Source organism: Dipodomys ordii, unplaced genomic scaffold (genome assembly GCF_000151885.1).
Source record: "Dipodomys ordii isolate 6190 unplaced genomic scaffold, Dord_2.0 Scaffold53, whole genome shotgun sequence".
NCBI lineage: Eukaryota > Metazoa > Chordata > Mammalia > Rodentia > Heteromyidae > Dipodomys > Dipodomys ordii.
The window spans coordinates 2,817,926-2,832,420 of NW_012267269.1; the positions used below are offsets into that span (position 1 = coordinate 2,817,926).

General features: G+C 38.1%; 1 protein-coding gene across 2 annotated transcripts in view; it reads right to left on the reverse strand.

Annotated features, from left to right (window-relative positions):
• Bnc2 (basonuclin 2) overlaps positions 1-14,495 on the reverse strand; it is a 426,707-nt gene that overhangs the window by 122,516 nt on the left and 289,696 nt on the right. For both annotated transcript variants that reach the window (XM_013020751.1, XM_013020752.1), the window contains one exon: positions 847-1,082. In XM_013020751.1, the coding sequence (XP_012876205.1) occupies positions 847-1,082 (236 nt within the window). The remainder of the gene's footprint in view (positions 1-846; positions 1,083-14,495) is intronic.

The window sequence follows — 14,495 nt, forward strand, 5'->3', positions numbered from 1 at the left end:
GCCAGGGTATAAGCTGGAAAGAAAACAGCAAAGTATGCATTGCAAAATTACTCGTACTGCATAAAAACAAAGAAAAATGGGTTGTGGAGTAGGGTAGGATGGAGGCTGTGGGCCTTACCAGATCACAAGTATCAATGACACACACACACACACACACACAGGCTCTGGGATAGAACAGGTACTGTGAAGCCCAAATCTATCACACACACACACACACACACACACACACACACACACACACACACACACACACACACACATACACACAGGCTCTGGGATAGAACAGGTACTGTGAAGCCCAAATCTATCATCATGTCTGTATGTTCACCATGAAGTAACTTTAAGGGTTATACTGTGGTTCTAACAGCAGAGTGCACATATGTGGCAGCTCTTTCTTTGATTTGGATAAACAGTAAATAGTGTAGACATACCAAAAACCAAGAAAAAAAACACCAACACATCTCCTAGCTGAAGGTGAACAAAAGCCTTAAATGGACCACATGGAGTATAACCTCCGATTTCATATCCCCATCACCTACCTCAAAAGAGCCTCCTATACTAATAAGGCAACACTAAACTTCACAGGGAAAGCCAGAAAGCCCACATTGTAGAAAGAAAGCACTGTATTCAAAATGTGCAAACAATTAACAGCAGTCAGCCAAACCACCTTTTCCCTTCTAATATACACCACTAAGGCATGAGGGCCACCTGCTGGGATAGGTCTCCTTCCCAATTTCCTGACCAGACTGTGGGTGTGACTGGCAGGCTAAAGATCAGGTGTGCTCAAGGCTCTCAGCCAACACTCCACGTGCTGGCTTAGAGGTAGGCCCCCAAATCCTCTCCTACCTGAAGGATGTATCCTCGGACATAGTCCCGCAGAGTCCAGCCCAGGCCATGCAGTATGTGCAGCACTTCCTCTTGCTTCAGGACACTGAAGAGCCGGTCCAGCAGGATCTTCAGCCGCACAGGCACAGCCTGTGTCCCGTAGAGCATCAGGCTGCTGATGTCGAACACCACATTCGACTGCACAATCTCAACTTGGGTGGGGTGATACAGGTGCTGCGTGCTGAGCTTATCCAAGGCTGTGGGCATGCCACCAATGTCCCAGGGATGGGTGGGAATAGAGGGATAAAAAGGAGAGAAATAAGAGAAATTAGAAACCTTACTGGGTAGGATCAGAGACCCATTTCTAAAAAGGTTCCTACCCACGTATGTTAAAGCACGATCCCCTCTCCTCTCTGTTTTGGACTCTTTATCTTTAATCTAGAGTTTACAAAGTGCAGACACAACAAATATAAGACAGATTCAACTTACAGAAATCCAGAAAACAAGTCATTGAGGATGTTTTTGAATAACCATCACTATCTCTAAAAACCTAATCCATTTACTAATTGGACTATGGCTCAAGTTGCCATGGTGTTCTTCATTTCTCTCAACACCAAATATTCATACTCTTGCTCAACCAATACTCTTGCTTTCTTCAGCTGCTTTGTTGAAGCTCAACCATTACCACTGATTTGATTAAGATTCAACCCTCAAACTGGGTATGGTGGCACAGGCCTGTAATGCTAACATGCGGAAGTCCGAGGCAGCAGTATCACAAGTTTGAGGACAGTTTGCATGCATGGTGAGACTCTTACATCAAAAAATATATATATAACCACTTATAACAAACAAGTTTTAAAGAGGAGGAGCTCCTTTAGACCATCAATGTAACCAGCCTAACTTGGACTTGGCAAAACAGCACCCACTTCCTGTTAGCAAAATGAGCTCCCTTCCCGTAGCTTAGTTCACTCCTTCCCCTCTCCACAGCTTAGCATGCTCTCTTCCTAGGCAACACTCCGCCCATGTAGTAAAGGCAGTAAATAATCAACTTCCAACCCCCTTTACCTTGGGATGGCACTTCTCTGGGGCAGCTACCACCATATAAGGCAACAAGAACCCCTTAGAGTGACCTTCAGGTCTGGGTAGTTGATTCCCAGTAAGCAGGAGGATGGAGAGTTCCAAGCCAGCCTGGGTTACATAAAGCGATAAAGCCTAACAGAGGGAACATGGAAAGCTGACACTTCTGTGGAGGACAGTAAAAATTTCATTCCATTTAAATTAGCTAGTGTGTGTGTTGGGGGGGGGGGACTGAAAATTCAGTTTGCTCTGATTTTCTCTTTTTTCCTGTGTGCTAATTTTGTCATTACTAGCATGTTCTCTGGAAATTACTCTGGAGGAGTAATTCAGGTCACAATTCAGTCACTTTGTTAACAGGTCTGGAAAAGCTCTCATATGAAAATGGAAACAAATGACTAAAATGAAATTCTGGGAATTTCTAGGTGTTTCAACTAATTGTACTACCACAAGGAAGAAACATGTTGGCCATTCTTGGGAGTAAAAACATTCAATGAAACTAACTAGTATCTCAACTGAGCTATTTCTCAATACTTGAGAAATAACATCTCTTCTGGGAACTGAAATCCTTACTATGCTAAGGTCTTAAATTCTATCTCAATTTTATAGGATGGGATCTTCTATAATTGGGAATCTAACTTTTAATAATACAATTCATTTGGCCTCAGTTTCTCCAAAGTTAATAATTAAGTTTATACAGTCTTAGCTACTGGGTTCAAGAGATGACGTGAGATTATTAAGCTGATGAATGAGAAACATGTACAACAACTTAAGACAACACCAAAGGCATTTTCAATAACTATTGGAATTATATCCATATGCCATTGTAGAGATTAAGAAGATAAACAAATAAGCCTGAAAGATGGACATCTAACCTCTTGGGTCAAGCAAATGGATACTGGATAACATCCTGGTTTAAATCACACATGAAAGTACCCGAGATTGCTGAAAATTCTAAGCTACTTTATAGCCTCTCTCAAGTGCTTTCTCTAACACTTTTCCTCCCAACAGTACAGGATACATATGTAATCTTAGCAATTCCTATTTTAACATACCAGAATTTCTGCATAATAATGGAGGGATTCAAAATGCAAGCTTACAGGTTTTTTAGTATTTCTAATGTATTTTTTAAGGGCTCCTCCTCCATTCTCATTTGCTCCTGACTTGTGGTCACCAGAGAGTTCATGTACTCTTGATAAATTGCTTTCTTACATCCACAGTGTAAAGGCCCTTATCATTTACCCGCTGGCTTCATTCAACACATTTACTCCCAGGAATACTTTGTCAAAGAGTTCGGGTTTCCTCATACTTCATTTCTTGCAGCTTATTTGTCTGATCTTTCCTATTCTAGTGGTTAAGTCAACTTTGAATAAATAGCTTTAAAAATTAATTTAACATTTGGGAAAGATAAGGGATTCACAAGCCTAGAGATTGAAGTCTTCTCTCACTCCACAGGGCATTTAGGCTGCAGAAAAAGCAGAAAAAGGGTATTATCATTCTTGTTCTATACAGCTTAACTATGCAGCCTTCCAATGAGTGACTGATCTGCCTGCAGAATTTAGTGACAGACTTGGGGAAATCAGTTCCTCCTTGTATGCTCTTATCAGCCCTCCAGAACTCCATCACAAGCTTCTTCATAACTCACTGCTCTGCCCACAGCAAATACTGAAAGGATTCCAGAAAGGGTGATATAACACCACCCTGACTTTTATGCAGAGAACTCTGTATCTCTTGGATTCAAGTGTATTTAAGTGTGTTCAAGTGCTCAAAGGAAAACTGTAACCCCTATCACCCAATTAATTTTTCCCATGCATATTTTTATTGTAAGAATACTGTACAGAGGGGTTATAGATACATGAGTAAGGTAATGAGTACATTTCCTATCAAGCACTGTAACTTCCTCCTTTGTTTTTCCCCTACCATCCCTTCCCTCCTCACCACCCCAGCTCCTCCCTCCCCTCCCCGGAAATTATAAAGTTCGTTTTCAACATAGTGTCATTGTTACCATGAGAGGCAATGAAGAGAACAATACCTCTGAGGGTAGAGGTACAGGTACAGGGTAAAACAGGGTACAGATAAAGCAGTTAAGGCAAAATAATAATTTCCTAAAAAAAACATTTGTAGGGTCAGCATGGTGGCAGCTACTTGAAATGAGGAGGGTTGCCACTTGAGGGCAGCTGGGACAGAATGTGGGTACCCTGAGGTCCCCATCTCTGTGGTGGTATATACCATGGGAAGCATAGGAAAAAAATCATTGTCCAAGATTGGCCAGGATGAGACTCTTCATAAAAATAAAAACTAAAGTAAAAAATGTCTAGGGCATCGCTGATTTTAAATAGTAAAGCACCCAGCCTGGCTGGCAGATATTAGCCATAACTATCAGCATGAGCATTTCATGTTGAATCTCATCAGTGTATCAATGTTTGCTTTATATATGTCAGATCATACTAAGTCACCAAGTTGTGCCAATTTTTGCATGATATCTTTTGGATGGTATTTCTTCAAAGGTAAGTGGTGATTTAAGCGACATATCTGCAAAGTGAGAAGTGACTTCTGCCCAATTTCATGGTCTTCCTACGCCTGTGGAGGACTCAGGTCTGCAGCCTGTAAGCTTAGGGAGATAAGGTAGGTCAGAGGGAATGAGGAAATGTACTTGTATATCCTAGCCCTTTGACCACCATGACTAGGGCAAGTGACCTGAACAGTGATAGTGAATCTACAATTTTCTTTAAATTTGTAGCTAATAACATTGCTTGAATCCATGAATTATAGAACTGTTCTACAAGAGTATCTAGAAAAAAAGTATTGATTATTTGATCTAAAGTAATCTCCCTCTTCTTTCTCTTTACTCTCTTCCCTCCTTTCTGATTTTTTTCTCTCTCAAAAACAAGAAAGCCCAGAGCTGGGCAGATGGCTCAGTGGTAGAGTGCTTGCTTTGCATGCTTGAGGCCCTGGGTTTGATTCCTCAGCACCACATAAGAAAAAAGAAAATAGCCGGAAGTGGCGCTGTGGCTCAAGTGGTAGAGCACTAACCTTGAGCTGAAGAGCTGCGGGACAGCATCCAGGCCCAGAGTTCAGGCCCCACAACCGGACCCAAAAACAAAACAAAAAAAAACAAAAAACAAGAAAGCCCGAAGTAATACCTGTTGGGGAACTTTTTCAGCTACATCCATGCAATTTTAAAATTGCTGCCAGTAAAGATGTGCTCTTTATAGTTATATACAAATGAAATTTATAAATTCTGCAAAGGCTGGATGAAAAATATCCTAAACAGTTACATGCCTTATAAAAATGTATTAAAAAATCATGTCCAAGGGCATTAGCTTAATAAAGAAACACACAAAATTACCATTATCGAATAAGATCACTGGCTCAATGGGTTAGGTAATAGCTTCAGCTATTTAAAACTTTTCCCAGGAAAATTTTGTTTCTACCACATGTTTAGGCAAACAGTCAATAAGAAACTTGCAAGTCCTCATCATGTTAGAAGTCCTAACTCCCAGCAATCTGGGCTTGCTAACCCATCACAGTGCTGAAGCAAGCATTTCAAAGGTCACCAACACCTGCCTTACTGTGAAATCCAATAGATTCTTCCCTTCATTATTCTTGGTGATGGCTCCACAGAAGCTGACCTTATTATTGATCATACTCCTCCCAAATTGCTCTCCAACTTTTTTTATGCATTCTTTCTTTGTTTTCAAAGAAAAAACCACTAAGGTGGGTGCTGTATGCAGATGCAAAAGTAATTGATGTTATGGCCTCCACTGTTAAGGACAGACAGATGCTGTGGTGAGAATATCATGGCACAAAGAAGAGGGGGAAGTCTGCATGGAAGGCAGTCTCAAAAGACAACGAGGAAGCCGGGCACTGCTGGCTCATGCCTGTAATCCTAGCTCCTCAGGAGGCTGAGATCTGAGGATCGTGGTTCAAAGCCAGCCCAGGCAGGAAAGTCCATGAGACTCTTATCTCTAATAAACCACCAGAAAACCCAAAGTGGTGCTGTAGCTCAAGTGGTAGAGCTCTAGCCTTGAGTTGAAGAGCTGAGGGACAGCGCGTAGGCCCAGAGTTCAAGTCCCACAACCAACCAAAAAAAAAAGACAACTAGGAAGTCAGCAGATGAGCAAAGAGTAAAGCAAAATGGGAGATAAAGCCAAGATAGTGGTTTTCTGTTATTATGTATAATGAGATAAAATAAAAGCCTGTTAAAACTTAGAATGCTGAGCTACTGCCCCAAGTTTCTGCTTCAGTGACTCTTTCCAAAAGACGCTGATGCTGTTGCCCAAGGACCACCTCACTAAAGTAATAAGCATAAGAGAACTGTATATAAAGAATGTGCCACACCTGGGCCAACACAGTTGAGAGACAAGTCCAGAAAGGTCAAATGGGTGAATTATGATGAGCTTTAATCCTAAAAGCAAAAGCCTGTGAAAAACTTATAATTTTATTTTATTTATTTATTTTTGTCTGAGGTTTGAACTCAGAGAGTTTTATGCTTGCTAAGCAGGGGTTCTACTACTGGAGCTACTCCTCCTGAAATTTTTATTTGGGTTCTCTTTTTGTCTTGCATTTTGCCTGGGTCAACATGGACAACAATCCTATTTACTCTTCCCAACATATCTGGGTTAATAGGTTCATACCACTAACTCGGCTGTATCTGTTGAGATGGGACCTCATGTTTTTGCCTAGGCTTAACTGAAATGTCTGTCCTCTGGATCTTGGCCTTCCACTGGGCTGGGATAGCAATTATGTAACATTATATCCAGCTGCTGGTTGACACTAAGGTCTGACAAACTTTTGGCTCAGATTTCCCTGGGATCCTGATCCTTCTGATCTCAGCCTCTGGAATAGCTAGGATTGAGGCTTGAGCCACCACATCAACTTATAAGTTTTACTTTTTGCTATCAGGATATAGAAAATATCCACCTTTTTTTTTTAAGATGGAGAGTTTCAATTTGCACCTGGAACTCTTGACAAGTGTCCAGAACTTCAGTTAAGTAATAGCTGTCAGCCTGGGACACACAGCACATATCTAGTAATACCAGCAGGTAACAAAAAGGACCGGACAAAACTTACCTCTCCCTGTATGGTAAAAGCATCTAGACGGGTAAGATTGAGTTTGATAAGTTTCCACAGTTAAGTCTGACACCTGTGTCCCTAGTTACAGACCACACTGATAATCACCAAAGACCATGATGTCTTAGAGCCAAGTGAAAGGATTAGGAGATAGTTGCATTTCTACAGAACTGGGAAATGCCTTAAGGGGATTTCTAACTATGAAACCCCTAAACTAGGGTTGTCTCACATCTAAAAGGTGTACAGATATAGAGACTCAATTTCCAGATTCTGCAATGCCATATTTACGCTAAAACCATACAGGTCTGTATATATATTCAAATTGTCTGTTTTCTCTTATAAAAATCATACCTTCCTCCTTACAAAATAAAAATATATGGTTTACTGTTCTAGGGTATAAAATACCCTGGGGTGTCCACCCAAATCCAAATTGCTTTGGGAAAGCCTCCTGTGTTGATTATAGAGTCTTTTTATCCTCTGGTGACATAGCTAGGTTAAGGGTATCTAGAAACAAATATTGGATCCTATGTTGGAATGCTCTTAGTTTAGAACCAACATAAAATGGGGCAGTGGGAGTGAATGCTACTTTTTATTTATTGTCCATTTTAATAATGTTTCATTCTTCATAGAGTGTTATAGGATAAAGCGAAGTGCCCAGTAGAGAAAACAGGCTCCTTTCCTGTATCTACTCACAGGAAAGATCTCAGTACTCACTCTGCTCTAGGGGGAGTCAGAAAAACCCAAGCTCATTCTTTAAATTGGATATGTTTTTTGGGGCCTCTAAATTTAAAAAGAAATCTTTAAAATTGTTATTTTAAAGATTATGTATAGGAGTTACAGTTATATAAGTCAAGTAATGAGTACATTTCTTTTTGAACAATGTTGCCATTTCCCTAGATGTCTTCCAGTTTTTACCTCCTGTCCCACTCACAAGTTATATAGTTCACTTTCAACATAATGTTTAATGAGCACCACTGCTGCATGTGTTCACCCTTTGTCCTTCCATCTGTGTCCCTCCCCCTTTATCTTCCCAAAGATAGATAAATGCACAAACAAGACAAAATGAAAACAAAAACAGAAATGAAGGAAAAAAAACAAGATATGGACACAAGAGGTCTCTTTATTGTTATTGTTTTAGATGTACAATGTCATTTTATTTTTTGTTGTTGTTGTTTGTTTCCTACTTTGTTCTTTCTCCTATGGCATATCCCCTGTTGTCACTGTACTTGATTTTGGTACCCTGCATCTTGTTGTATATACATATGTCTAATCTGTGGAGGGGAAGGGGAATAACAAAATGCTGAAACAAGGACACAGGATGACCCACTGCAACAAGGATACCCACAGGATAGTATACTGGAAACAACTTTACAGTTTTTTGGGGGGGAGGGGCTGGGAGGCGTGCAGAGGAGTATGGGAGGTGAGGGAGGGAAAGGATAGTAGGAGAACAAGAAGGAAGGGAAGCAGTAACAATGATTGACAAGTAATGTACTCATTGCCTTACTCATGTTAAGTGTAACCCCTCTGTGCAGCCTCTTTACAATAAAATAAAAAATGCAGATAACTGAAAAAAAAACTCTTGTTATCATTTCCTGAAATTCATTTCTACAAATATTAGTTAATATTATCTGATGCACATAGGCATTGCACCTTTGTGTTCCTCTCCTTTGGTCTCACTGTGTGGACCTCCAAAATTTATAAAATACACTGGGTAAGTAAAACCTGTGAATAGAAATTTCATATTTTTTTTCAGAAACTATGTTTACTATGTAATAAGATAGTCAAAACCCTATCAATAAAACTGAAACAAAAAATGCCCCAATGTTAACTTTTAGCAGTGTTTTCTACTTTCCTTAAGTATGCTTGTACAAGAGATCTAGCAAAAGTAATAAATCTCTTTATACATGGATGTTGTCTAATTTTTCAACATATAAATTCCAATACTTGTTATTATCTTGTTATTATTTTAATAGATGTATTATTATGTAAATCTTGTTATTATTTTAATAACCTGGTAAATATGTCAATTTAGTAACAGTATTTCTAATATATTCATTTAATAAAAAACATACCAAAATTACATATTGTAATACATTACTGATTAAATAAAAATAATATAAATTAATCTTACTTATACCATATTTTATTCTGCATTCTTTTAGGAATTTATCCCATGCAACAGATTCTATAACATAGTGATTTTTCTTTTGTAATTTGTCTTCAAAAGTGACTTTTTGTAGGTTTATTTGAAGTGAAATTAGAATCCAACTTGTGTGTGTGTGTGCCAGTCCTGGGGCTTGAACTCAGAGCCTGCGTGCTCTCTCTGAGTTTTCACTCAATGCTAGCACTCTACCACTACAGACAAAGCCCCCCACCGGCTTTTTTTTTTTTTTTGGTGCCTAATTGGGAAGTAAAAGATTTACAAACTTTCTTACCCAGGTTGGCTTTGAACTGCAACCCTCAAATCTCAGCTTTCTGAGTAGGTAGGATTACAGGCATGAGCCACTTGCACCTGGCTCCCCTTGACGTCATCTTTTTTTTAAGTGAAAATTAAGTCATATCAGCTCTGATTTCCATGAGAATTTGGTTACATGATGAATAGTCTTATCAATTTAAAATAGCTACATCTACGGAAATAAGGGGAAAATATTTTGTTTGAAAAGTTACCAAAGTAATTTGAATAGTAATGAATATAGTATTTATGTCTTTTCTGTATATGCTAGAATAAAAAGATTCATGTAAATGAAAGACTAAAGTTAGTTTTATAAAGTCATTAGATACAACAATTATTTTCGCATCCAGGTCTCTAACAGCACTTTTTATAACAGTCAAATTATAGAATCAGCCTAGGTGCCACAGATAGATAGATAGATAGATAGATAGATAGATAGATAGATAGATAGATAGATAGATAGATACATACATACATACATACATACATACATACTAAAGGAGAAATGAAGGAAAATGAGGGACTCTATTAGAAAGAGCCTATTAGAGGGCAAAAAGAGAGGGTGAAGAAGGAATGAATATCATTAAAGTACACTAAATACACGCGTAAAAATAGAATAACAAAACCCATGAAAATTTGTGAAAAGAGAAAATAAAAAATAAGAGGGGTTAAATGATCAAAGCATATTATAAAAATTAATTACTTGATATGTCTTGAGCCAGCAACTTGAAAAAGTGAATGGCTATAACAATACCCAGATAATAGGTACTGTGACTTTCATTTCCTTGCTTTCATCAGACCAGTAGATAGTATTGGTCATATGATGGGAAATGAGATCAAAGAACTGACAGGTGATGTTATAACAAGGTTTTCTAACAGGTACAGTTGTGAGAATGGTACATAGCATAGTACTGGCTGTGTGCCTTTTGTCTGTTCATCCATGGATACATCTTTCTCACTGACAAATACACTCCAGCAAAAATTAGTCTTCTGTTTAATGAAGTAGCAAACTTTATATATATACTGCTTTTATTTCATTCATCAAGTTGAATGAATTTAAAATTTTTCACTTATAAAGTGATTACTTTCTTAGACTTTATTCTTACATATTATAGGTTGAAAGATAAACAACTTTGCAGTGAATGTATCTGGTAACATTAAATTGAGAAAGGGAAACAGGAGTTAAAGCAACAATTTTTAACATTTCCAGTATTTAAAAGTTGTTTGCTCAGGGGAAGGAGATTCTAAACAAATTGCACAGACAAAAAAGAAAAAACTGAAACTAGATAAAAATTGGAAGCAAGTTTTAGTTTCCAATTCAACTGGCTCAAATTTTACACATCAGGTAATTCTTGGAAAACCAATTAATGATTATAAAAAAATGTTAAAAAGTTGTAGAATTTCAAAATCACTAAAGGCATATATTTTAGAAGGAATGACTACTCACACACACACACAAATAAAAAAATAATAATAAAAGCTGTTTGCTATATTCCAGATTGACAGAGTCCCTGGACCAGTTTCCAAATGTTCCAATCCTAGCTCTGTCTATCACTACTTTACAACACAGGTACATTACTTGACATATACAATGTAAGGATAGCTCTTATTGTGCAAGTATTATTATTTTTATTTTTTGGTTCGTGGTGGGGCTTGAACTCTGGGCCTGGGTGCTGCTCCTGAGCTCTTTGTAGCTCAAGGCGTGTGCTTTACCACTTGAACCACAGAATCACTTCTGATTTTCTGGTAGTTAAGTGAAGATAAGAGTCTCATGGACTTTCCTGCTAGGCTGGCTCTGAACCAGGATCCTCAGATCTCAGCCTCCTGGGTAGCTAGGATTACAGGCGTGAGCCACCAGCACCCAGATGTGCAAGCATTTTTAAGTGCAAGGCAAACAAGGGGCATGAAAGCAACTGCCTTGATCAAAAGAGAATGGACAAGAGGACATAGCTTCAAGACCAAGTTAAGAAGGAGGAAGCAACATATTCTTGTAATAAGCTTAGGCAGGACTACAAAATGATGCTGATATCCTGATTTAGAGGGAAAAATCAACTGGGAGGCAGAGGATGTACCAGACAAGATGCCTCTCGAGCTTCCCTCATGACAACCAGACACTAGGAATCTACTTCTACACTGTAGGTGAGCTCTAACTTACAGGTTCAGCTGTAACCAAGGGTCCAGATGTTCAATTCCGAATACATACTTACATCTATTTCTGAGAAAAGTACATCTAGGGAACTAGGCCAAAATGCTTGAAATCAGACATTTTTGAGTCTCTTATTTCTTCATAGGTGTTCACTGGGAAAATAAATGTTATAAATTGAAGAAAAAGAAAATCATCTATTCATCTCACTTTTCACTTAATTTCTTCCACTGTAGAACAGGTTTTACCAACTTTTTTCCTCCCCATTCTTGTTGGCCTAGTACATCCAAATAAAACCAAACCATTCTTCTAAAACTATACTTAACATCTATCTTGTTTTAAACTCAAAAGTTTCTAATGTCATCCTCAGCCTTTTTTCACAGCCTATCCTAGCCCTCCACTCCCATCACACCACACACACACACACACACACACACACACACACAGTGTGGAGAAGACCTTTAACAGCCTGATTTACCTCCCAGTACAACTCTCCACAGTAAACCCAGAGTGCTACCTACTGACTTTCAAACATTCCTAGCACTTTAATATATAGTTACTAAGTGATTATTTCCAGGCCTTCTAATTTTGAAAACAAAACAGATACAATTCAGGCTCACTTGAGATTAATAGAATAGTGAAAAAATCAGAAACATTTATGAAACACTGAGTAACACAGCTTATGTGGCCTACCGTTATAATTTGTATGGAGGCAAATTTGTATAGAGGCAAGAACATGAAGGAAAAAGCAGCAGAAGATAGGACTGAAAGACAAGTAGGATCCACATGCACAACTAAGCTTCTTAGAATCTTGGAGGTCTTCTTATCTAGGAGCAAGCTGTCAACTGTGAAGGTACACATTTATTAGTGCATTGGTACTTATGGGAAACCAATCATGCAAGCATCAGCAATATACTGCCTTTTATTAGGATCAGAAAAATGTACTTTTAAACCTAAAAATCTTAGCTTTAAGCAACTATAACATCTGACACATCACTGACACTCATGGACGTCCAGCACTCATATGCTAGAGTTGAAGTTTGTACAGGAAGAGGTGATAGCTTTCACTGAAATGGAAAAATGGATCATGATCCTATCCTGCCACTAAATTCTGGAATTTACCCAGATCCCTTGTTCAAACCTCTCCTTTTGTCTTGAGGCCGCTAGGGAACAGTTAGAGTGGAAAATGATTATAATGTGGAGAGTAATGTTAGGATGGTTGTTGAGTAGAAATTGTGTCTAAATACTGAAATGTATAATGTATGTTCCTACTGCTTCAAACATTTTCTAGATAAAAACAGGATGGAAGCCTAATGTTAGGTGAAAACGATCTTAATGTCAAAATGCACAGACTGGATCATAATGTGTCTACATTATGGAAATCAACCACAACAGTAGCACAGATCACTACATCTGTGACGTGGTAGGTTTATGGTGTCATAGATATATATAAAAAGATATAGTGTAAATCTGAGAAAAAGGCCGAAGAATTGTCATATAATTAGACCACAGGAATAGCTTCTACAAAGAATATATCACTTTTCTTTTATAGAAGGTTTGGAGAGAGACAACAAAGCAAGTACATAAATTAATTGTGTGTGTGTGTGTGTGTGTGTGTGTGTGTGTGTGTGTGTGTGTGTGTGTGTGTGTGTGTGTGTTTGTTGCTGGGGAACAAATCCAGGGCTTCACACATGCTAGGCAAATGTTCAACCATTGAATCAAACACCTGGTCTTTTATTTTTAGTATTCAGAATTTCATTTGGGAAAAGCAAAAGTTCACACTAAGAGTACTATCTATGTACAGTGGGTACTGTGGCTCACATCTTCAATTCCTAGCTATTCAGGAGGCTCAGATCTGAGGATAGCAATTCAGAGTCAGTCTGAGCAGGAAAGCCTGTGACACTCTTATCTTCAATTAACTACCAAAAAAAGCTGAAAGTGGAGATGTGGCTTAAGTGGTGGAGCACTAGCCTTCAGAAGAAAAGCTCAGGAACAGAGCCCAAGCCTTGAGTTGAATCCCCTGGACACACACACACACACACAGACACACACACACACACACACACACACACAGACACACACACACTATGTATACTTGGGCACCATTGGCTCATGCATATAATCCTAGTTACTCAGGAAGCTGAGGTCTAGAAAGCCGCAGTTCATAGTCAGTCCAGGCAGAAAGGCTTGCTAGACTCGATTTTCAAAATAAGCAGCAAAAAATAAAGCTGGAGGAATGACTCAAGTGGTAGAACATTAACCAAATGCCAAGTGAGTATGATGCTCTGAGTTTACACCCAGTATTGTCAAAAAGAAAAAGGAAGAATGAAAACAGAAAAATAGAAAATGAAGAAGAAAATATTCATTTAATACAGCATTTTGAACTGAGAATTAGGTTATTAAGGAATCATAATTTCATAATTTACCTGGATTTTTAGAATACCAGATATAGAACTTCACACTAGCAATTTCCTAACTATAAAACAAAGCAAAAATTGAACCCTGAATACAATTTTAATAAATATGTTGATAGTTTTTCAGAGAAGAGTGATAGCTCACTCACAAGACACTCAAAATGACACATAAGTGGCATTCTAAGCCTGGATGAAGAATATACATTGACATGAAGATCAGAATCACAATAAAAACAATTAATGTGTGCTGTATAAATGTACATGAGTACAAAACATAATGCAAAATATGTATTAAATGTATAGTAATAAACACTTTTGTCTGTATAGCGAATTTAAAAACTAAGTGGTATCCTTTCCAAAACTGACTTTCCAAATGAATACAATGATATTGGTTGTGGTTATAAAAGGACTTCTATTTAATCAGATAAATAAAATGTGCATAACTATTTTCATTTCCATTTTAAATAAGAGGAATTATTAGCTAAGCCTTCAAATAAATTAAAGCAACTATAAA